The 24,953-nt window shown below is 57.7% G+C and overlaps 1 protein-coding gene across 2 annotated transcripts in view; it reads right to left on the reverse strand.

Annotated features, from left to right (window-relative positions):
• The window catches only part of CNPY1 (canopy FGF signaling regulator 1), a 54,473-nt gene that overhangs the window by 19,673 nt on the left and 9,847 nt on the right, over positions 1–24,953 (reverse strand). Inside the window, exon 2 of one of the 2 annotated variants that reach the window (XM_088832942.1) lies at positions 23,392–24,522. The exons of the other annotated variant lie outside the window; for it this stretch is intronic. Coding sequence (XP_088689068.1) covers positions 24,341–24,522 — 182 coding nt within the window. The 3' untranslated portion in view covers positions 23,392–24,340. Of the gene's footprint in view, positions 1–23,391; positions 24,523–24,953 lie in introns of those variants that run through there. 2 annotated transcript variants of the gene reach the window in all.

Consider the following 24,953-nt stretch of genomic DNA (forward strand, 5'->3'; position numbering starts at 1 on the left):
TGCAAGGAGGGATAGCTGGGGTTTATTAGTGGGCCTGCCGCATCGCTCCGCGCCCACAGCAGTGTCTCCACTTTGCCCGCTGCTAACGTTTCCAAAAGGAGCTGAGCCTGAGGTCATTTTGTTCCATTTGAGCCGAGCTTTCTTTCTCACTACTGGATAAAAGTGAACAGTTCCAAGAGGTTAACACGAAAGCTCTTTCTTCCTGATTTCTGTGCATTTGGATAAATGTTATGTTTCTGCTCTTCTAACACCCAGATCTTGGAGGAGGGTTATATTTCTAAATATATTCTATATTTCTAAGTTGGGAGTAAGAAATGTTACCCTATCCCTCCCAAAGGGAAGCTGTGGGTGGGGCCTGGGCCGTGGGTGGGGCTGGAGTTGTGGGTGGGGCCTGGGCCGTGGGTGGAGCCTGGGCCGTGGGTGGGGCTGGAGTGTGGGTGGGGCCTGGGCCGTGGGTGGGGCTGGAGTGTGGGTGGGGCCTGGGCCGTGGGTGGGCCTGGGCCGTGGGTGGAGTGAGCATTCCGGGACCTCTCCACTGGGCTCCAGGATTGCAGGGGCCACGGGCATGGCTAAACTCAACTCAGCGAGCACGGCGCTGGGAAGCAGGACGAGTGGACTACTCTGAGGACAGGGCAAGTTCCCTACCCGTGCGGGAGCCGGAAAAAAGGTGCCTGAGAGGCCCACAGACCCAAGCAGTGAAATCTATCAGGCGACCGATGTTTACTGAGCACCTGTTGGGTTCCAGATACTGGGTTAGACATGAAGAGACAGCAGTGAGCAAAATTACGGCGGCCCCTGCCCTCCCAGAACCTGTGTTCTGGCCCCCACCTGAAATCACACAGGGCCATGTTGGCCTCTAGGTTTGTGTCCATGAGCCAAGACCGGTTTTCACATTTACAAATGGCTGGGAAAAAATCAAAGGAATATTTTGTGACACGGGAAAATGAAATGCAATTCGAATTTCAGTGGCCACGGTAAATCTGTCTGGTTCTTTCCAGAAGACTCTTGCCCAGCCCTCCTCGGGCGAGCTGAGCCCCGGTGCCCCATCCCCCACCCGGCCCCGCCCACTGAGGGATGTGGTCCAGGTTCCACAGCTCCCACCGCCCCAGCGTCCTCCCTGCTCTGGCGGCCCACAGCGCCTCTCTCCCGGAGGACCCGACAACAGGTCTCCCAGACGTGTTTACACACACACGCGTGCACACAAGCGTGGACACACACATGGATACACGTGCAGATACTGAGTGAGCCTCCTGGCCCCCAGGGAGCCTAGAGCGTCTTCTAACCAGGCCCTGCTGGCCTCCCACCCACGGTTTCGCCACAGTCACTACAGTCGTGGAATTTCCTGCACGCTATGATCTGGGAACCTCCCCCCGCAACACACACACACTGCTGGGGTGGGTATTGCTGTCTTGCAGGCCAGGAAACGGAGGCCTCGAGAGATGTACTCAGTGATTTCAGGGGGCTAGGCCTGCCTCTGCCCCTGGTACCACACAGCCGGCCCCACAGTGGACACAGCATATGTCTGTGGCTCCCGGGGCCTGTTCCCCGGGGCCTCTCCCAGTGAGATGCCCTTCTGTCCGTCCACGAGGGTATCCCTCTCCTGTCTCCTTTCACCAAGTCTGGGGGCCCCATCCCACCTCCCCAGATGCACCACCGAGAAGCTGGTCTCTTGCTTCACGTCACAGAACTTGGGTACATGCTGAAGTCAAAAGCTAGTCAGTTCTATTTGAGGCTAAAGCCTTTCTCTGAGTGTGGGGGGCCAGAGGGCATGACCCCTCCCAAGCCTTCATGGAGTGCACGCTGCCCTGGGCAGACACCTGTCACCCCTGGCACCAAGGGGGGGCCCAAAAACTTCTGTTTGTAGAGAACAACCAGCATCAGGGGACTCAGCCTCACACCTCAGCCGTCTTTCTCAAGACTCAGCACGTTGCTTTCCCTCTAAAGTTTCCAAGGAGAGAACTGGTTGAAATCGCAGACGCAAAGCTGTAGTGAATTCCACCCAGCTCCCTCGCCAAGGGCTGCATGGCGCCCACTGCCAGTCCTGGCTCCTCTTGCGCTGGGAAAACGGTGCAATCCTCTAAATGCATCCCTTTATCCCTCCCCGATTGTGGAGTCGAACAATTCCGATTCAGTGGAATAAGGAGCAATTAACGGGACGAGGGATTTATTAAGGATAAGTCATGCCAGACAGTTTTGACAGCTTGTTTTGAGTGTGACAGAATTACAAAATGCATGATGTATTTAGACTTTGTGCAGCGTCTAATTCCAGGCTCGTGAAGTTATTCTTGCCAAATGGTCTGAACCAGCCAGGAGGAGAACAGTCTCACGTACTGGAAATGAACGCAAAGGTCAGAGATGAGGGTACAGGGCACTCAGCTGCAGGCCCAGACGGAGGCCGGGAAGGGGGCCAAGCTTCCTGAGGGCAGTGGGGGTCAGGGGCGGGGTTTGTTTCTCTAAAGTCTTTAGTGTTGATCCCATCCACCACCCTCCGCGGGGCGGGACGTCCCAGCCCCAGCCCCGCTGCCCTCGGCCTTAGCAGCCTGTGAACGAACATGAGGAGGGGCTGCGGAGGGCCCCCACCCACCCTCTGGAGGCCTTGTCACCTGAGGACCCTCAGCAGAAGGGCCGGGTGGGAAGGCCAACCCACTGAGCCGGGCGGAATCAGAAAGACAGCGCTGGGAGACCCCGGGGCTGCCAAGTCTAAACCTGCAGGGGTCCAACCATCTCCGGAAAGATAAGCTCACGTCCACACACCTGGCACCTGTGAGCGCAGGAGCGACTGTGCAGAGGTAAGGAGCTGAGGTGAGGGCATATTCAGGTCGGGTGGGCCCTGATCCAGTGTGGCTGATGGCCTGCTAGGAGCTGGAGGAGAGCACAGACACCCAGACAGGGGAAGGCCACGTGCTGACCGAGGCGGAGACCCAGGGGGGCCACATCTCCAAGCCAACGAACGCCAAGGACTGCAGCGGCCAGAGGCAGGAAATCCATTTTCCCCCGAGTCCCCAAGAAAGAACTAATTGCCAACACCTTAGTTTTGGACTTCTGGACTCCTGAATGGGGAGACAGTCCGTCCCTGAGGCCCGGCCTGTGGTCCTTTGTGACACCAAGTCTCAGAAATGAAGAGCTACTGAGTGAGTCCAGACGCCCCGGGGCAGGAGGGGCGCTGTGGACGAAGGCACTGCGGAAGCCACACTCCCATCTCGTCCTGGGAGGAAGATCGACTTCCCTCAGGGATCTGAGTGGGAAAGGGGGCCCTTGCCATGGTCTTCAGGGTCCCGGGAGGACTCAGGTGGGGGAGAGGGAGCAGCCCCCAGGCCGCTAGCTGGTACCATGCGTCGGTATCACTCCTTTCGTTTGTATTGATCAACTGAAACGCATGCGTAGCCAGAGTTTGGTTAATTAACCTTAATTCTGTGCTAAGCTACTGTAATCTTTAATTCTCTCCCATCACTTTCTGCCCTCTGATAATTATTATTTTTATCTGTCCATGGTTACTGAATCATCTGTTTTATCTCCTCTCCCTGAGGACAGCGTGGCAGTGAATCGTTCTATATGCCCAAATGCTAACATCAGTGTTTTCTCTTGACTAATCGGACCACGGTGCCTCTGTCCAGGTCGTATATACGGTCCAGCAGCACCAGTGACTGCAGAGAATGTGGGAGCCGCGGGGCCGGAGGCTGGCCGTGTGCGTGGCTGCCCCGGGGTGCGCAGGGCTGAGGGCGCGGGGCAGCCTTCCCAGGCCTGCAGACACGGATGCTGGCTCCTTTCACAGGCTCCTTTCAGGCCCCCCTACGCTTGCTCAGCACACGCCTGACACCACACTCACAACATCATCGGATCAAACGCCCAGGACGCTCACCGGTGGCGATCCTCTTTTATTACATTTTTACTTATTCATTTTTTAACCTTTTGGCTGCACCATGCAGCATGTTGAATCTTAGTTCCCTGACCGTGGATTAAACCTGCATTCCCTGAAGTGGAAGCGGGGAGTCTTAACCGCTGTACCACCAGGGAAGTCCCTGAATACCCTTTTTTTCCTTGACATTCCATCATCTTCCCAGGCCCTTCACAAAATAGTGGAAATGGTCCCCAAACACCTCGCAGAACCAAAGGAGAAGTGACATATCTGTCAAGCAAACAGTTATTCTTTTATTTCACAGAAATTGAAAATGAACACGCTATGAGCCAAATATTATGCTATGAGGGGTAGGGAACATGAGTTCAGGATAAAGCGTGTCCTTCAGGACGGAGAGGTGTGATAGAACACAAGTAACCAGGATAAATCACGGGCTTTAACAAGCGCCCTGAAAAAGCTACAGAAATACTTTGGATGTTCGGGTCTTGCGAGGGAATGTCTGTATTTCAGTTTCTGACAAATGCATCCTTGAAAAGCTGACAAAGTGTCATTCTAATGCAACAGGGAGGGGGAGTGTGGTTTGTTTACAGTGCTAACACAAATGACTTGCCAGAAGGAAAGAAAGCTGGACCCCCCCCACACCATATCCAAAAACCGAGTTCTGTACAGGCTCAACATTGAAACATGAAAGCACAAACTATCGGAAGAAAATTCAGAAAACAGTCAGTACAAAAATGGGGACGCAGTCTTGAACGAGATGAGACACCAAAAGGCATCAAGAAAAGAGACCGTGTGTGGGGCAAAGGCGCCAAGGCCTCGGACAGATGCCACCAAGAACGCGCGTGGGTGGCATGGAGCCAGTCGCCCCTCACAGCCACCTGGGAAATAATAACATGCGAGACAAACAGCCTCACAGAACACGGGCAAAGGTCACAAATAAGCAACCTGAAGCACCGGAAATCTGCTTAACATCCTGGGAGCCAGTGAAGGGGAAATTAAGACGGGAGTGAAATGCCATTTCTCATATATTACCAGGAATTAAACAATGACATCATCCATTCCTGGCAAAAGCACAGAGGAGCCCGCATGCGTGGCCAGCAGGAACATACAATGTGGCGACAACCTGTGGGGAGAAAAGCTGGCGGCAAGGATTTGAGTCAAGACGTGCCTGCCCTGGGAGCCCTACCCCGTGGAGAGTCTGTCCTGCAGAAATGTCGGGAACCACACATACATAATCAGGTTTCCCTGGGGGCTCAGACAGTAAAGAATCCGCCTGCAATGCAGGAGACCCGGCTTCGATCCCTGGGTCGGGAAGATCCCCTGGAGGAGGAAATGGCAACCCACTCCAGTACTCTTGCCTGGAGAATTCCATGGACAGAGGAACCTTGTAGGCTACAGTCCATGGGGTTGCAACGAGTCAGACACGACTGAGCAACTTCACTTCACTTCAAAGAGTCTGCAGACACAAGTGCGTCCCATACCACCTGGAAACCGCTGAAAACCCATCAGGGGCTCCCAGCCCACTGCTCTCCACTCTCTGGGGAACCCCACCCCCAGGAGGCCCCAGAGACCCAGCCTCTGGGCAGCATTGCCTGACCCTCCATCCAACACTCGACTCCTCCCCTGAAACACTGGGAGAGCTGCCCACGGGGGAGCTTATTAGCGGACCCAGTGGCCTCTGGACTATGAGAGGCGACTCTCCACCCCACATTTTCTGTAGAGCTCTCCAGATGGACTGAACTCTGATCAGTCGAGGGGCCAGAGACGCCTCCTTCCCTCTGATGTTCCAGAAAGTTCAGGAGAAGAGCGAGAGAAGAGCCCAAAGAGCCTAATTATTTTTTTTTAACTGAACTTCTACAGTGGACAGGGGAGTATATGCTCTCTTCATATAAATTTTAAAGCGTCCTCAGTTGGTGCTGTGTCCACCCTAGCCCTTCCATTCAGCCTCTCCTCTTATCATGAGCAGGGCCCCGATTTTTCCTTTTGTCCCACGTCAAGCTCGACGGGGGGACTCAGGGGCTGTCCTCACCGCGGAAGTCACATGGGAACAGAGAGGAGGGGCGTTTGGGTCCAGCCCTTGAAAACCACGCATCAGAGACCCCGTCCATCCCCGCAGAAGGCTGTGCAAGCTGAGGCGGTTTCTGCATCCAGAGCTGAACCCCGCAGGAAAGGAGGTGGTGTTCACGCCCACTGAGAGCCCCCCGAAGCCCTTCGACCTCCAAGCACAGTCCTCTCCATCATCCAGGCGTCTCTCCTTTGTCAGAGACCTGGTTACAGGCAAAGATTCTGCACCTGCCAGGCCCGCAGCAGGGGATGCTGGCCTCCGAGCCTGGGATTCGGAGGACACTGTGTCTCCGAGCAGGGCCCTCCTCCCCTTGCTCCAGCCTCAGTGCGCTTGGCCGTCCCGGGTGTCCTGCCTGCGTCTCCCCTCTGAGCATCTCCGCTTCTGCTGGTCCTCCTGTAAGGACTCCAGTCACTGGATCAGGGCCCATCTTAGTCCAGTTGACCTCATGTTAACTACAAACATCTCCTAAGGTCCTGTTGTCAAATAAGGTCACATTCTGAGGCTCTGTGTGGATGTGAATGGGGGGTGGGTGCCATTCAACCCAGAGCTAATCACCAGATTCGCATGCGATTTTTTTCCATGCACCTTCCTCCCTGCGTATTCTGCAGGGGTGTCACTCCTTCCAAACTGGACCTGACCACAGCTGAGGTCCAACCCCGCAGCCAGGGTTTCAATCACAAGAGAGCCACGCAACTCCAGGTGGCCATCCTTTGTAAAGTGACAGCCACAGCTTTCTCTAAACACTGGAATTCCAAGTAACTAAAACTCCTGGGTTCCCCTGGTGACCCAGTGGTAAAGTATCCACCTACCAATGCAGGAGACTCGGGTTTGATCCCTGGTCCGGAAAGATCCCACAACTAGGCCGAGATGCCCCAACTATTGGGCCTGTGCTCGAGGGCCCGGGAACCACAGCTCCTGAAGCCCGTGCCTGCTGGAGCCCGTGCCCTGCAACAAGAGACGCCTCTGCAGTGAGGCCCGCTCGCCGCAACGGGAGAGCAGCCCCAGCTGGCCCCAAGCAGAGGGAAGCCCGAGCAGCAACCAAGACCCGGCAAAAACAGAAAGCACCGACGAACAAACAAGAAAAGACGACTCCTGTTGAACAGGGCTTCTCAGGTTCGGTGCTGTGGACAGTGAAGGCCAGTGAATCCTTTGTGGCGGTGGCCGGCCTGTGCCCACAGCGCCCGCCTCTCCCCACGAGGCCGGGCAGCTCCCTGGCCCCGACTTGTCCCGCCAGCTGCGTCTCCACTGTTTCTCCAGGTCACCCCAGCGGAGACCCACGGCTGCAGACCAGGCTCCCAGCGGAAGCCTCTGCTGAGTCACCGTGACGGGGAAGGAGGCCGTCTGGCTGCCCTGGGCTTGCTGGCGGTGGCGTCAGGGCTGACCCAGGGGCAGCACGTGGCAGCATCCTCAGCGGACAAGCCCAGCCCCACGCCCCTGCCTCGCTGGCAGATGCACAGCAGCCTCTGGGCCTCTGCTGATGGCAGGCACTGCACACTGGGTGGCCACTCACATTTTTTTGTGAATAGGCTTCTCATCATAGATAGATTCTTAAAAAAAAAAAAAAAATTGGGTCATACTAGACCGACTGAGCGACTTCACTTTCACTTTTCACTTTCACACATTGGAGAAGGAAATGGCAGCCCACTCCAGTGTTCTTGCCTGGAGAATCCCAGGGACGGGGCAACCTGCTGGGCTGCCGTCTATGGGGTCACACAGAGTCGGACACGACTGAAGTGACTTAGCAGCAGCAGCAGACCTAAATTCTTGACGATCAACCTTCTCTGCCTTCTCCTTCACGTTTATGTTTTTAAAGTGAAATTCAAGGAACAGGGTCCATATCAGGGCTTCCCAGGTGGCGCTAGTGGTAAAGAAGCTGCCTGCCAATGAGGAGATACAAGACATATGGGTTCAATCCCTGGGTCTGGAAGATCCCCTGGAGGAGGAAATGGCAACTTGCTCCAGAATTCTCGTCTGGAGAATCCCATGGACAGAGGAGCCTGGCGGGCTACGGTCCATGGAGGTGCAGAGTCGAACACGACTGAGCACGCATGCGCTTCTTTTGTGGGGGACACTATCCACCCCTTCCTTCATAGCTCAGTTAGTAAAGAATCTGCCCCCAATGTGGGAGACCTGGGTTCGATCCCTGGGTTGGGAAGATCTCCTGGAGAAGGGAAAGGCTACCCACTCCAGTATTCTGGCCTGGAGAATTCCATGGACTATATAGTTCATGGGATCATAAAGAGCCCGACACGATTGAGAGAACTTCACTTTCACTAGCCATCGTTGCTTAACATGAAGCTAAATTAAAGAATTTCTTTCCCTCAAGATCGTGTGAACTTAGCATGTATGTCATTAGACTAGCCATGACATTTGAACAAGGGAGGTTCAGATAACACTTAGAAGGTTACAAACGTGTTTGGGCAGCAGCAGGGCTCCTCAAGCCTTAGACCAAGGACACGCTGAGCCCACGGCTAGGTAGCGGTGTGTGCGTGCCTTTGACTGGGGGCCCATGATTTCATCAGCTGATCCATCCTGCCATCTCATCCTCTCCCTCTGCATTAGGACTCCAGTTCTCCCTTGTCAGGGGTGGTAGCTGGTGATGCATGGTCCACACTCCAAGGTGCGCTGGTCCCTGATTTGTCTGTTTCCTAATCACTCCTCAGCTGAGCCTTCAGGAACTCTGGCTGCTTTCAGCGCCTCACAGTCTATCAGGCAGACATAGCCGGGAATCCAAGCAAGATGCAGGGCCACGTGTCTAGTGGCTAGAGGGGGAGAGATCCAGGGAAATGCCCAGTCATCAGGGAAGGGGGACACTGCCTGTCAGGTCCCCGGAGGGCGGAGCCCTGAGCTCCGCATGTCCCAGGATATATCAGACAGACCTGGGAGAACGAGAACCGCTCATGCACTGTAAATCGCCTAACTCCCTGGAGAATCTTGTGTGAACGTGTGAGACCCAAGTCAGCTTGGATCTCAATGACAGCTTAAGCGAATAAACCAGAATGCGTGTCAACATCTGTTCAAGATCATAAATAGGAGTTTACTTCAATCAGATCAGTGTCTGGTAGGACCCTCTGTGAGTGAAAATGATGCTGAAATTTAGAGAAGGGGAAAAAAATTGGTTCTGAAAGTTCGCCTGATATTCCCTAATAGCTGCTTTATAACAAAGACAGTTCCATCTGCTCTGCCTGCCAATTCATGCTCGGCCCTGAGGGCTGTTTCTTTCTCTGGGTCATTGTCCTATTAAATGGTTCTTTGACTGTTTGGGGACCAGGACACCTTTTTATACCATGGCTTTATGTTATGTTACCAACCATCTCTTCCTCAGTCTATAGTCAGAAAACAAAATATGCTAATTTCTCCTTTATCACTCAATAAAACCAAAAAGATCTGCAATGGGTATCCATTCAAGCCTGCTGACATACAGATCAAAGAGAGTAGGACATCTCTGGGGGAGTGTCCATGCCATTAGAAGAGCTAAGAATAAAGTACACACAGATCACGCGTGAGTGGTGACCTGGCTCTCAGTGTGACCACCTACAGATACCCTGGGACTCGGTGTGACCACCTACAGATAACTGCAGGGCCAGGTCTCCCAGGGTTGCACCCACCACGGTCATCCCCGCAAGGGCTGACCCCTGTACAGCATGTGTCTCTGCCTCTCTATCTCAGCTTCCCATCCCATCCACAGCTCGGAAAGTGGGAGGAAGGAACAGGCCAGGGCTGGCAGTTCAGAACCTTGACATGACTTCAGTTGGACAGCAAGTGGAACTGCTGTGGACTCACAGACCTCGAGAGCAGAGTGGGGTTGCCATGGGGTGGGGGTGCGGGAGGGAGGGATTGGGAGTCTGGGGTGAGCAGACACACGCAGGGGTACATGGGAAGGATAAACGAGCGTAGGGAGCTAGTCAATACCCTGTGATAAACCGCAATGGAAAAGAATGCAAAAAAGAATGCATCTGTGTGTGCATAACTCAGTCACTTTTGTGTACAGCAGAAATCAACCCAACACTGTACGTCAACTCTACTTCAGTAGAATAAACACGGAAAAAGGAACTGCTCTATATTTGATCCTGGAACGTGCCTATCAGTCAGAGAGAGAGGGGAAAAAAGGAAAGTTTGTGAGGTTTGGGGGAGAATAGATGCATGTACAGGTATGGCTGAGTGCCTTGGCTGTTCACTGGAAACTATCACAACGTTGTTAATTGGCTATACCCCAATACAAAATAAAAAGTGTAAAATTTGGATTAAAAAAAAAAGGAAAGCTCATGCCATCCCTGAAAAGACTCTCAAAGCAAAATGAATGCTTGTTTCCCGAATTTTTAAGTATACGCCCAGGCGGCAGAGGCTGCAGATCACTCAGCTGACAGCTGGGAAGAGAGAGTTCCCGGAACAAGGCCCAGAGGAGACCAGGTGACCCGCACCGCGTCAGGGTGTTCTTTAGGATGCACGGGACACTCGCCTTGCACAGTCCACCCCCAGAGGCAGAGGCCGACCTCAACTCTGGATTCCACTCGCCAACAGCGTCAAGCGCAGTGAAAATCTGAGCACCTTTGACTGGAGAAGCAATCTCTATGGGATTAAAGCGATTCTCTTCCTTAGGAAAGAAAAATAGGCGGTCTGTAATTACCTGCTCCCAATGGCAACGTCTGTCCTTCCAGCCTCAGTCCAAGGAGACCGACTCAGCGGCTTGGCCCTCCCTGCATTGTTTCAACACCTACCAAGAGGATTAAAAATAATCTCCTTCCCTTTTAATTTTGCGTCACCCCTCTACCCTGCCTGCCCTGGGGACGCCGTGAATGTTTAATCCCCGTGCTTTGGGGGTGGGGGAAGGTTAACCCTTGTTGAGGAGCCGGCTGGACGGGAAGCCCTGGGGGAAAGGGCCCCCTGGTGGCCCTGCCCGGAAGAGCACTGAGCCGGCCGAGGGCTCGAGGTTCGTGGGCAGAGCTGTGTTTTTGCCGTGCTCGGGGGGGCCCCAGCGTCCCCCTCTGAGTGGGTCCCAGCCAGGCCTGCCCACCCTGATACCTCCCACCGCCCCCACCACACTCGGGTGACCCAGTCTCCCCTCTCTGCTCTGAGACGGGCAACTGCGCCCTCACGGGTTTGTGCCGTGTGTGTGTGTGTGTGTGTGTGCGCGCACACATGCATGCACACACATGTCACACACCTGCACACACTTGCTCCTACCCCCCAGGTTAGGATTTGCACCCTGGCCTCTTGGGGGGCTGCTGAGGCTGAGGAGGAAGAGGGATTGGCCGCCGAGGGCCGTTCCAACCTGGGGGTCTGGCCAGTGGCAGCACCACCCCGGGGACAGGCCCAGGGCAACTCAGACAGCTCAGGGCCCTCCGGCAGGGCCCTGAGGAGCTGGCATGGAGTCTACAGAGTGCAGGGGACGGCCAGCCTGTCAGCCCTGGGGGAGAGGGAAAACAACAGTCCTGCGGGGCCCAGACGTCCACCAGCTGGGCAGGAGGCAACGAACTGGCCAGGCAGCGCCCTCCGCTGACCCAGGGCTGAGGAATCCAACCTCCCGCACTTGTCCCAGGGTCCTGGCCCCAAGGCTGGAGCAGCCACAGCTGTGCCCGCTCAGCTCCAACCTTCCTGAACCTTCTGGCCGCCCGGCCTTGGCCCCCGACCCTCCTTCACCTGGTGGCTGTGTGGGAGCATCTAAACCCTGAAACCCTGTATTCATTTCCGCTCTGTTTAAAACCACCACAGAGATTCTTACACTCGGCAGACCCCTGACTGAGATGTGATGGGTACAAGGATCGTCTGCATATCTGGGCCAGCCAGCCTTACCCGGTTAGAGGCGCTGAGATCGGGTCACGTGTTAAATGGGACCCTGCCAGTCTCAGGCCTGCAGTGGCGTCCATCTGGGGCCTCCCGGGACCTTAGTGTCTGTGGAGTGAGGCTGGACTTCGACAAGCCCGAGGTGGGTGGCTGACCCCATTGCATCGGGAGATTATAGGCTTTGAGCTGCTCTGTGCTGGGGCTCCAGGTCGTCGGTTTGAGGAACCCTCACCTGGGTGATGCCGTAGATGCCCGGTGACCACTGAGCCACCGCAGCATAGCCTGTCCCCAGCGGCCATAGGGCGGAACCGCCTGTGGTCACCTGGGCCCAGCTCCCTGGCAATCAACCAAGTAAGCATGGGTGCCAGAGCCCAAGCCAGGGCGGGCGGGCAGAAGGGAGGCCTTCCCCTCTCAGTCTGCACCCCCGGCCCTTCCCCAGGAGCCCCCGGCCCCGAAGTCCCCACCCTCCCTCGGAACATGCGGGGAACCCCGAGGACTGGGTCCCCGAATGACCAGGGCAGCGGCTCCCCACCCACATGCGCCGGTGGGCAGGGGGGCAGCTCTTGTAGTGGGAGCTGTCCCTGGACTCAGGCAGGAAAGATGCCCGTGGCACTATACCCACAAATGAGCACAACAGCCAGAGGGTTTCTCTTTTTAAAAAACATGGGTTAGAATCCGCCTGCCAATTCAGGGGACTCAGGTTCTACCATGGTCTTGGAAGATGCCAATGGGGCAGCTAAAGCCTGCGAGCCACAGCTACTGAAGCCCGTGTGCCTAGAGCCTGTGCTCTGCAACAAGAGAAGGCGCCACCGTGAGAAGTCTGTGTGTGCCCCGACAGAGGGTAGCCCCTAAGCGATGCAACTAGAGAAAGCCCACATGTAGCAACGAAGACTCGGCGCGGCCGAAAATAAAGGGTTCTTTATAGAAAAAAGTTCAAATATAACTTGTTTAAGTAAAAGAAAGAAAAGGAGAAGTAAAAGAGAAGGCGACACACAGTCAAAGCCATCATCCAAACGAATGACAGGGGTGCAAAGGGCCCAAGTGTACAGTCTTGAAAACTAGAAAGGCCGCGCCTTCTCCTCATTCTTCTCTGGGAGAGAAGGAAAAGGAAGCCTGGAAGGAAAGCAGCTGGCTGTCGAGGCCTGAACACACGGATTCTGCGCGTGTCCTCTGGACGCCTGAGAGATCTGCTCGTCTCAGAGACTGGGTCCCGGGCCCCCGCAGCTCACAGAGAGGAGGATCGGCAACAGAAACAGAGAAAGCTGACAGCCCCGTGACTCCAGCGCTGCCTCCCCGGGACTGCCCAAACCTCCGAAGGACGGGAAGGAAGGCGGCCGCCTCTGCTGACCCGGTGGGCCGCCAGGAACCAGGAGCAGAGGCCGCACAGCCCAGGGGCGGCCACCCGCCTGCTCCTGGCGCGCGTTCTGTGTAGACAGCCGTGTGTGCCTTCCACCTCACTGAGAGCAAGGCTACGTTTGAAGATTGGAATTCCTGAAATGACATGGAATTCTTTTCATTTCTCAGAAAAAAAAAAACCCACCAAACTTAATTTTTTTAATTACACAGTAATAATCTGTCCATGATGGGAAAACATTAGAAAGATGAACCAAAAAAAAATAAAAACAAAGCCTCATGGCAACGCAAGGATGACTCCATCACCATCAAGGCACATATTCTGTGCCCCCATCCTCCAAGACCGGATGCTCACTCATGCGGGGTGTTGTATAGAGTAGTCACTTCTTTTATGTACTTAAGAACTGCACTAAACCTTTCTAATTTTTTACATGCTGATTCACGGGTTCATGTGAACATAGTTTTATCTATAATTGTCAAAGTAATATATTGATTAAGGTGTTAAACACCACCTGAATATTCATTAGAAGGACTGAAGCTGAAGCTCCAATCCTTTGGGTACCTGATGGGAAGAGCTAACTCACTGGAAAAGACCCTGAAGCTGCGGAAGATTGGAGACGGGAGGAGAAGGGGACGACAGAGGATGAGATGGCTGGATGGCATCACCGACTCGGTGGACATGGGTTTGAGCAGACTCCGGGAGATGGTGAAGGACAGGGAAGCCTGGCGTGCTGCAGACCATGGGGTCACAGAGAGTTGGACATCACTGAGCCGCTGAACATACACACAACCACAGGCTGACGTCCATAAAACATCATGGGGGTGGGCCCCCAACTCCTGCTTGCTGGTGTAGCTTCTAGCCCTGCACCATCTGCACACCATCTCTTTCTACTGTTTGCAGGAAAATTTGAGAGAGAGCTCAGGACTGTCCCCCAACCCCGTTTCAGCCCCATCGCCACACTAGGGTCTCCACACTGTCTTCTGAGCCCTCACGCTCACAGCACAGGGCAGAAGTGTGGACCGCCGGGTGGCCATCTGCCACAAGACCACCGCCCCCCGACCCTCAGGCTGGCAGACCCGCCTCTGTCGCCCCTCCTCTGCGCAGGCAGGAGCCCCCACCCCAGGGCGGGCCTCACCTCACGGGGACTCCCTTGCGGTGTCCTGACTGTAAGATACCATCCGGAGTGTCTTGGGGCTGGGGTGTCGGGGTCTTTTGGACAAATTCCCCACTTGTTGAAAGGAGCACAAGGCAACACTTTTCCATTTTTCTTTTCTGAATGCTGTCTACATGTGACACCAGGAGATGAGTGGCTCACTGGGGACCACGAGGGGAATCTGCCCACCAGGCCGAGTGCTCTTTCTGCCAAGATTGGCAGACAGGAAAGGCAGAAAGGGGCTGGGTCACCCCTGGGGTCCCTGGGCCTCCAAACTCACCCCCAGAGCCACCAGCAGGCAGACTCTCTCCTGTGTAGGACAGGAGACGCTGCTTTAGCCGGTTGGCCTGTTGTTCAATGCTGAGAGCTTCCCAGGGCCACCTTTTTGAAATGAGCAGCGGTCACGCCATCAGGCTCTGACGCCGGGAGTGGGGATGAAGACCAGCTGTCTCTCACCGCTGTCATACGCGGTGCTCACAGCACTCCCTTCTGAGCTCTGACAACTCCTCCTCTCCAGCACCCCCAGCGCGGTCTGAACACGCACCGGGCGTCCTGGCTCAGGGTGGCCCCGGGGCCAGAGCATAACCTCTGAGCTACAGCGGTTGGGAGCCAGGAGCCAGGCCGCCGGGGCCACCGCTGGACTGGGGAGACACCCATGGCGCCCAGGCTGCCTTGGTTCCTGGGTCCATGGGCTGCGCAGACCACCAACACCCAGCCCGCTTTCTGCCGTAACCCCTGGAGGAGAGGTTCTGTTTCCACGTGGGGAATAGCAATTCCTGCTGCGTTCTTTGGGTACAAATAGTCCTCCCGAATGAAACATCTCTCGGCTGCAGTCCCATGCTGAGAAGGGCCATCTGCTGCCGTGGCTCTCAATGTTCGGGACGTGACCCACTTTTTCCGATGCAGCTCATTACATAAAGCATCAGGAGACAATAGTTTCCGCCGTCAAGATGCGCTCTGACACTTCACGTACGCGTTTCCACGCCCGTTTCACCCCTGGACGCTGACTGATGGCCCGCTGGTTGGGGGGCCCTGCAGTCTGACCATCACTGCAGGACTGAGCTCCCCTCTGCCCCCCGGCGGCCTGTGACTGTCCAACACTCACCCTCTCATCTCGCTGGCAAACAGGCCTCCGTGCTGCCATGAGGATGGGTCAGTTCAAGCAAATGAGACTGCTCTTCACCTCAGCGCTGTGCGCCCCTCCCCTCAGGCCTGCCCGGGTCCGGGCCTGGAGCCAGGCTGGGAGACCCAAGCTCCGCTGTCCACTGAGTCTGCAAAGCTCCTGTCTCAGGCCTTGCTTGGTTACCACTCAGAGAAAATGGGGCCTCTCCCCAAGGGCCTTCTGGCCCCCCACGTCGGGTGGGGAGTTGATGGGGGCCTGGTGGTCCTCATGGGGAGGGGGACCAGAGGGGCTCACAGTAACTGTCTGGGTCTCACTGGAGGTTCATTGAGCACCCCCCTCCCTTCTCCAGACACCGGCGGGGAGGGGGCAATGCCTGCAGAAGTGCGACAGAAGGTAAAGGCAGATCTTCCGGGGGCGGCTGGGGCCCGAGTCCACTGGGGACAGTCTAGAGCCGGGGGAGCGCTCCTGAGAGGTATCGCACCCAGGATACTGGACCCCCTTCCCTGCGCTGCCCCACCCCCAGTCTAGCCCTTTCTGCTCACTGGAGAAAACTCTAGGAGAGTTCCCATCCTAACGCCGACCTCCCACCCCAACCCTGACCTCCCACCCCAACCCCAAACCTGACTTCAGCTCTGACCTGACCCCACCGGAGTCCCACCCCATCCTCCAAGGGCCGGCCCACTGGACATCCCACCTCCCAGCATCCTACAGGGAGCCACGCGGGGGGCGTGTCCTGGCGTCTGTGGTCCAGTGAGCGGCCCCCGGGACAGGCCGCCCTGCACAGGGGTGTACGGAGCTGAGAGAGGAAAGAGGGGGTGAGGGCTCGAGGCCAGGCTGGCCCAGCGCCACGGGGCACACGAGACCGCATGGCTGCGCCACAGCAGGGTGGAGCCAGCCGGTGGGCGGGGCCGAGGCAGGTCCTAACCCCGCAGGGCCGGGCCTGCCTCCTGTAGTGGGTGTGGCCTGAGGACAGGCTCCCCGGGTCTCCGCGAGCGCGTCTTCCAGGCGCTGGGATGCCCGCGGGAAGAGTCAGGGAACAGAACGGGGCAGGGGGATTTCTGCACAGGCCCCCAGTGCTGCCCCTGCAGAGGGTGGAGGGCGAGGAAAGGCCGCGGGGGAGGCGCACAGGGCACACTGGCCCTCGGGCTGCGGCGGCGATGGGGCGTCGGGAGCTGCCCTCTGGGGACCCGTGGCCCCTGGGGGCCTGCCCCCGCCTGCGCCTCGCCTTCCGAGCCCACCTTCGCGGGGGACGGAGCACGCTGGGCAGGGCCAGCTGCAGCCCGCTTACCAAGCGCGACCCAGCCCAAAGCAGCTGTCCACGTCCCTCCCGCCACGCCACCTTCCCCAGCGCCGGGCTGCACACGGGCAAGCAGCCTGCATGGACACCAGCCCCTTTGTGCCTGAATCGTCCACACCGCGCTGAAAAGGCCAGCTTGGGCCTCTCAGCAGGGCCCTCCCCCTTCCTCCGAGGAAGGCCTGTCTCTACCCCCCGCCCACCACCACCCCCAGACCCTCAGCTTGGAGGGCACAGCGCATTGGTCAGTGCTTCCCCCATCCTTGGAGAAACAGGACCGAAAAAGGAAACGAAAAAGCAGGACAGGGCAGGAGGTGGGTCTCACTGCCGCTGGCCAGCATGTTGGGACGCACCCGGAGTCTAGGCCTCTTCCAGCTGGAGCGCAGGCCCAGTCCCGCTGGGCGCTTCTTTTGTGTTTTCTGTGTGTGTGTGTGTGTGTGTGCGCTTCTCAGACACCAAGCTGAGCACACACCGCTTGCTTGTGGCAGAAGGACCGAGAGATGCCTGCACACCAGCCCCGCTGGCAGACCCGCCAGGCCCGCATCCAAGGCTGCAGGTGAGGCCCCGACTTCACGCTGTACAAGGCCCCTGCGTTTCAAGTCCAGCCGGCCAAGAAAATGGCCACGGGGCTTTGAAGCCAGGGAGTGTTTGCTGAGCAGGTGGGAGGGAAGGCCACTGGGTTCTGTGAGGCGTGGGAGCTGCCGCGGTCACTGGCCTCGTGTTGGCCAGAGGCTGGGAGACTGACCTCCAGCCCTGACCCCAAAGCCACACGGTTCCAGGACATGTGGCTGGAAGTCCAGCTTCTCTGGGCACCGTGGAGCCTCCCCGTGCGGACCCGGAGCGTCTGGCTGCAGTGCCGAAGGCCGGAGTTGGGGGCCCTCTCCCCATGACCACTGAACATGCCCCAGGACGCCGGGACTCTGAGGTCACCCTGGCCCGAGGGATGAACGTGGCAGAATGGCGGCTCTCAGGGCTCCGCAGACAGTTTGTGGCAACTTTGAAAATGTGGTTCCAAGTCGATCGTCTCAGAGCGGAACCAAGCGGAGCGAGCAGGCCTGTTGCTGCTGGAGGTGAGCCCATGTGGGAATTCGGGGCACTCCACATGGACCCCAGGGAAGACCCCCAGGGATGCAGTGGGAGAACTTGGAGGGTGCAGGGCCCACGTGCGCCCCGGCCCAGCCCTATGGGGCCCACTGTCTCTGCAGGACCCTGGGACACCACTGATCTGCTCTGCGTGTTCTCATCAGAAAGCAGGTTTATTCTGCAGGTCGCTGTCAGGACAGGAAATCACTGAAAGGCTGGCATGGCGGGGTTCTCGATCAATAGCTGCCAGCTCCCTGAGGTCCCCACCCTGCCACCTCCTCTGGGACCTTCCGGGTCCCCTGGGTCACTCTTGAGAGAAAGACTCCTTCCTGCGTCCTGGCCCAGACGCACCAGCAATGGGTCTGGTAACCACAGTCTAGCCTCTTACCATAGTGACCCTCCCTTTGCTTCAGAGGCCGCCCTGCACACACACCTTCCCTGCCCTGCTGGATGGTGGGAGACGGTGCGGCCCGAGGAGGGGCTAGGGCTGCTCCGCCCCTGCAGGTCACTGTGACCGCCGGACCACCTTGTCACAGGGAATCGGCCTGAATGGGGCTGCCATGGGTGCACGGTGATGCAGTCATCGTGGCCCTTCCCGGGGAAGCGCCTGAGTTATCAGAACTATCTGACCATCCTGGTGAATTACCTGGTGAAATTATGGGAGAATGTTGATGTGGGAAGGAAGGCCCTGCTCTTCCTGGGGTGGCTCCTGACCCAACACGTCTCTTACAGATGCCCTTCAGAGTGCCCTGCTGGGCCGTGACCAACCCAATCCCATGCCCCCTGATGGGCATGTGCTCCAGAAAGAGGTGGGAAAAGTGGCCGGCCCACCTCAGCCATTTGTTCAACTCCTGGACCAAACCAACAGCAAATCCAAACCCGACTTCCGGTCAGTTCTGAGCGCGTTGGGTGACATTGTGCAACACCTTTGCCAGACTTGTTTCACTTGTGTGTGTCAGTGGCTCAGTCGTGTCTGACTCTCTGCGACCCCATGGACTCTAGCCCGCCAGGCTCCTCTGTCCATGGGGATTCTCCAGGCAAGAACACTGGAGTGGGTTGCCACGCCCTCCTCCAGGGGAATCGCCCCAACTCAGGGACTGAACCCAGGTCTCCTGCATTGCAGGCAGATTCTTCACCAGCTAAGCCGCCAGGGAAGCCCTTGTTTTGCTTGGGATGACTATGAAATCGCTTATTCTTTGGAGCACTTACCACTTGAGTGCTGGGTGCGGGGAGGTTCTCCCTGGCCCCATCTAGCCCCTCCCTCCTGGATTCTCAGACCCCTGCCGTCAGACACTCAGGGCGGATCGGGGGGCCCCCTCCCGGGTGGTCTCCATGGAAGAAGCATATCCATCTTTGCGCTCAGACAAGTGACTGGGCCTGTCTCAGAGATGGGTCTCACATCCTTACCCCCAAGAGAATCCTCTGCGGATCTTGGCGGCAGGGGTGGGGAGCCTGGGGGAGGCGCTAAGCCTCTGAGGTCCCTAGGCAGCCCCTGCAGCCACTCTGGGTCCCCTGCAGGCCTCGCCCAAGAACCGTGGAAGCGCTATTTTTATCCTGATTCACAATAGTGCCGAAAACGCCTTCTGACTTGACAAGACACAAAATTTAGGTGCTGGGAGAGAGACTTCAATTTCAAGCTTAAAGATTACTTTGGGTCCCCCAGGACTCAGAAGCAATTTAGAGCTGATACCCTGAACAAGAGGAAGGTTAGAAGATTAAGACCAACTGCTGTTTGGATAAATGGCTGGTAATTGCCCGCACCCGCAATTATACACGGGGACATAATTTCTTTTCCGCTACCTTTCTCCTCTCCTGCGTCCCGTCAGGATTTATTCGGAAGGAGCCCACCTTGGTCTTCTCCTGCCGAGCCTTGGTGACACTGTACTCCACTTCATCCATCAGAGCCCTGCACGCTGAACAAGGCAAGGAGCGTGCGTTACTCCTGGAAGGGACCCCCACCCCGAGCCTCAGTCCAGCTGCAGAGTCGCGAGCCCATGGTCCCCAGGACTGGGACAAGCTCCTGTCCTCTGGTTGCTTCTGCACAGGCCGAGAAGCGCAGAGTTTTCAGACAGCCAGACTGAGGCTTCCTTTGCTTATCCTTTTGCCCCTGTGTTTTCCATAAACCACACATGTTTTACATTTTCATGTAAAATACACTTTTTTTTTTTTTAAGAATAGAGAGACCTCTGCTCCAAGCCCTCCAGTGTTCCCTAAGCCCCGCCGGGCCACAGTCATCACACCCTCGAAGCCTCAGCAAGGGGAAACATTTTGTCCGAAATGGGGCCCTGCTCCCAAGGACACGCTTTGGCTGAATTTAAAATCTCAGGGAACCTCTAAATCTGACCTTTCTACCTGGCTCTAGAGCTGATTCTGCTCCTCTTCTCAGGCAGGGCTGCCCAGCTGAGAATTCTCACCGAGAAAAAGTAAATGAAGTGATGATGCCTCCAACATCAGCCTCGTTTGCCCAACAGGACGCTGGTTTTGAACTTGCTGTCTTTGCCCCCATTCTGACATGGATGTTGGAGGAGCCCAGCAAAGCCTGTGGTGCTCATGGCCCCTCACCTTAAACGAGGCGCGCAAACGTTTTCTGTCTGATTTGAGCACTGCATTTCGGGGGTGAACAGCATAAACTTTAAATTCCCAAATCCGAATGCCAGCACGGCCGACCCTGGTTTTAGCGATGTCTCCTGGTTAGCATCACTGACTCAATGGACTTGAGTTTGAGCAAACTCCGGGAGATGGTGAAGGACAGGGAAGGCTCGTGTGCTGCCGTCCACGGGATCACAAAGAGTCAGACCCGACTGAACAACAGCCCGGTCGTACACTGGAGTGGAATGGCGTGGGCTCAGCCTGCGCCAATGGCAGCAAGGACCAGCCACAGTCTCGCCGGGGCCAGCACTTCAGACACGTCCTGCCTGCCCCGTGCTGGGTTGTGAGACATACTTTCCACACTCCTCGGAGCCCGGGGAGTGACCCTGTGTCATGGTGAGGCTTAGAGAAGAAACTGGAGAACACTCCCCAGTCCCACTCTGCAGGCTGCCCAGCATGCCTGCGGGGGCTCATGGGCAGGCCGTGGGTCACCCAGCCCAGCTGCTGACCGCGTGACGCTCGGGCAGTGTGAGCCGTCCTTGATCGTCGGGCTTACCTACGATGGAGGCACTGGCCTCCTGAGCGGCACCCTCTCAGGCTCCATCCCCAGGCCTCCGAGAACAGCCCTTTGGTCCACGGAGCCAGCAGGAGCTAGAAGGGCAGCAGGCAGTTGCCCAAGGCCTGGAGATCTTGGCACGGCCTACTCCTCCATGCCCAGCCTACAGCCGCATGCCTCCTTCCCTGCTTCTGGGACCTCGTACCTTGGCATCCCAGCACCTTCCTGAAGACCCTTGACCCCGTGATGCCCTCCTGTCGCACTAGACCAGCGCCCTGGGCGCTCGGGGCAGCTCTCTCGGCCCCCTGGATGGCAGCTTCCATCCTCTGTGAGGGGCCTCAGCGCTGCCCTTCCAAGTCTATTACAGTCCCAGGAAAGGGTCTCCAGGGGGGTCCCTGACCCGCCAAGCCCACCAGCAGGGGTGGGACCACACGCCCTCAGCCTCGCAGCTGGCGGATGGCCCAGCACCTTGGCCGGGAGGCCTCTTGGAAACAAACCATGGGTGCCCATTGTAGCTGAGGACCACTCAGGGTCCCTGGGGATGGACAGGTGTGGAGGAAGGGTGTCCTCGAGGCTCCTGACCCCCTTCACTGCTTGCTCCCAGGAAGGGGAAGGGAATGGGAACCAGTCTCTCGGCTGCAGGGAAGGGAACGGTCAGTGCAAAGGGGCAGTGGCTTGTGTGGGCGCGGGGCCGCGAGGCGGCTTCTGGGGGTGACATGGGCCAACTCCCGAGAGGGCTGTGGCAGGCTGGCCTGAGGAGCACCACGGAGCAGGGCCCTGGGGATCGGGGGGCTCCATGCTCCAGCAGTGCCCCCAGCCCTTCCTGATACAGCTGCCCACTTGGAGGGCAGCAGGTCCCTGTTCACAGCCCGGGGTGTCTGAGCCTGCCCTGGGGTGCCTGCTTCACTCACTCTGCCTCACTTAGCTCTCTCTTCTTCAGAGGGTGAGGATAACCTAGAAGTCTCCTAGCGTCCACATTCACTCAGCAGACTGACCCCACCCCTCGCCAGCTGGACCCGGCAACCCTCCTGGGACCCCAGTCCTGCGTGGCTCTCTGCTCTGTGTCTGCAGACTTGGGTTCCAGGATGTTCCAGGATCCGGCAGGTCTAGGATGCTCCAGGCTCTGTGGAGCCCACGGGGTGGGCCTGGCCACCGTGCCTACCCCCCGGGCAATCGGTCCTGTTAATGTCCTACTCCTTTCAGCTCGGGGTGAGTCTGGGGACCACTGGCGCAGGACAGGGAGAGGAAAGCAGAGTTGATGGCAGGGTTGCCGTGGTCCCCACGCCTCCGGCCCTGCCTTCTCTTCTGTGGCACCAGCTGCCTGGTGTCCCAGCCTCCAGGGGCCACACTCGCCGGTCAAGCAGGGCAGCTCGGGGCAGAGGTGAGCCCCACCCATACAGAAGGTTGGGCTTCCCGGACAGCCCTGGAGGGCTTGAGGTCGTTCAGGCCTGCATCCTGACCTCCCCAGCGCAGGGAAGGGACGGCTCGAGCAGAACAGATCATTTCACATTTTTGCCCCAGGTCACAGAACAAGTTAACACAGTCACATCAGCGACCTGGGCCTCCAGATTTCTAGTCCAGCATTAATTTAAATGTTAATCTGAAATCTTCACTTAAGTCACTGGAGTTTCGAGTTTATTAGAGCAGGCGGCGGGCCTGGAGCCTCCTGGGGGGGTTGGCGGGTCACGTTGCCTGCCAGAGGGCGAGCCCTCTCCCCAGCTGGGCCCGCCTGTCTCTTCCCTCCGTCTGCCTCTTCCTGTCTCCCCGCCTCTTGTCTCTCTCTTGCTGGGAGTGAGATTTGGAAACGGGGAGGAGACGCGGCAGGTGTCGGGGCTGTCAGGATGGTACCTGGGGGCTGCAGAGGGCAGGTTGAGGGCACCCCCACTTCCCAGCCCTGAGGGTGGGGACAGTGCCCAGGAAGCCCGCAGCCTGCTGGTCCTCTCTGCTGACACCACTCCCGCAAAAGAACATGCTTGACATGGGGGTCCAAACCCCTCTTCCCACGCCCCACTCCTGCACCCTGCTGGGCACATGCCCTAGAGGCTCAAGAGGCAGCTGCGTTCAAGGACCTGTAGTCTGCAAGGTGACGCAAGGAACAGGGGTGTCCCAGGAGTAGGTCCCAGCCAGGCCCTCAAGGTGCTTGCGTTTGCCTGGAGGGCAGCAAGCTCACCAAGCGGCACAGAAACCCTCGGTGTGGTGTGGGGGCTGCAGACACCCCGCCTGCACCAGTGGGGTGAGCGAGGCCGCCTGAACCCCCAGAGCCACCTGCAGCAGACAGTCTTGGGCACCAGCATGGGCGACCAGCAGATTCTCCTGGGCAGATGCTAAGACACAGAGCTGGGTCCCAGCCCGGGAGGGGCTCAGGCTCTGCCTGCATCCCACCATCAAGCTACCTGTCTTCTTTAAGTGGGGCCCCAGCTGCTCCGGGGAGACGAGCCCTGACCCCCGAGGGAGGGGGCTATCCTGAAGAGGGCAGCTCCCCCACCCCGCCCGTCAAGGAACATTCAGTCTCTTGCAAGTGGAAGTGGTGGCCATTGCTTAAGTCTTTCTTGAAAGTTTTGTTCACAAGACACCAGAAGTGTGGGGGCCGGGGGGGTTGCTGGTCCACGAGGGGTGGGTGGGAAATGAGCTGAGAGGCCAGAGACGAGCTGCCCCGGTGACCCTGAGCCAGGTCCTGGAGGAGCACAGCCCCCCAGGAGTCCTCCAGGGCTGGAGACCCCGGCAGCCCAGAGCCCCAGGGGAGGTGTGAGTGCCACCAGGCGTGCAGGAAGCCCGCTGGGCTTGGGAGCAAGTCTCAGCTTCAGGTGCCCGCCATCTTGTAGCCACTTTCCTCCTCCCCTCCCCCTCCCACAGTCACGGGCGGAGCTGTGTCTGCCAGGATTTGTGCCCGGCCCCGACACCAGTGGGGGTGACCTTCTCTAGAAACAGGGTCTTGGCAGATGGTCAAGCTCAGATGAGGTCATTAGGGTGACTGGGGTCTGGGAAGGAGAGGAGAGACCCAGAGACTGTTGCCCAGAGGGAGACACGGACGGAGAGCCTCGAGGTGGCAGGCACAGAGGCTGAGGCTATGCGCCTGCAAGCTGACGGTCATCAGCCTCTGCTTTATGTCGGTAGAGGCGGGAAAGGCCCTCCTCAGAGGTTTGGGGAGGGATGCGGGCTGGCCGACCCCTCGACTTCAGACCTCTGGCATCCAGAACCATGAGGAAAGGCACTTCTACTGTTAAGCCCCCTGGCACCCCCGGGCACCACATCTAAGCTATGCCAGGTGCAGAGACACGGCTCGAGGAAGGCAGACGGAGTGGGCAAGGGCAGGGAGAGTCACGGCCCGTGCGCGGCTGGACGTCAGAGCTTCCTGAGCGCCGGCGCTTGAGCCGGGCTCTGAGGACAAGCAGGAGACCGCCAGGCGGGACCGACAGAGACCACCGGCTCCCGGGAGCGGGTGTTGCCCCCGCGGGAGCAGCTGCATCTGCGGGGAACGACGTGTCAGCGTCTGAGCGTGGGGAGGGCGCTTTGCACGGCCGTGTCTCCTTGTCCCGCGTTTCTCATTCCATTCTCCACCGCCAGTATAGTCTCGACTTGCTGCGCGGCGGTGACTGTCATAAAAGCTGCGTGTAACATCCCACTGAGAAGATGCACCGTGATCTCCTTGACTCTTCTACCCGCTCCTGTCAAGCCGTTTCAGGTGTTTAAAGGGGGGATAATTTAGCCTCACAAAGGATCTTCATTAGCAAAGTAGCTGCTTTTTAAATGAACCTGGAGACATCACGGTGTCTCATCCGTCTGATCATTCAGGAAATACTAAAGCCCTTTCCCTCTTCTGGGCACTGAACCAGGTGCAGGAGTTACAGTGGGAGGTAAGTGGAGACCACCGCAGCCACGCAGGGTTTGCAGAGGACAGGGGAGTGTGGGGCAGCTCCAGAAAGGAGAGCCTCACGTGCTTGGAGACATTCCGAGATCAGGAAAGGCTGCGTTTTGATGTCCTTCCATCTTCCCACACTGCTGGGCTGCCTAATGGCAGTGAAGGGAGTGATGTGTGCAGGTCCAGGCCTCAAGGGGCCTGGGATCATCACCTTTGCCCTCTTGGAATGTCTGACCG

Source organism: Moschus berezovskii, chromosome 3 (assembly GCF_049115385.1).
Source record: "Moschus berezovskii isolate FMDL1 chromosome 3, NW_MosBer_1.0, whole genome shotgun sequence".
Lineage (NCBI taxonomy): Eukaryota > Metazoa > Chordata > Mammalia > Artiodactyla > Moschidae > Moschus > Moschus berezovskii.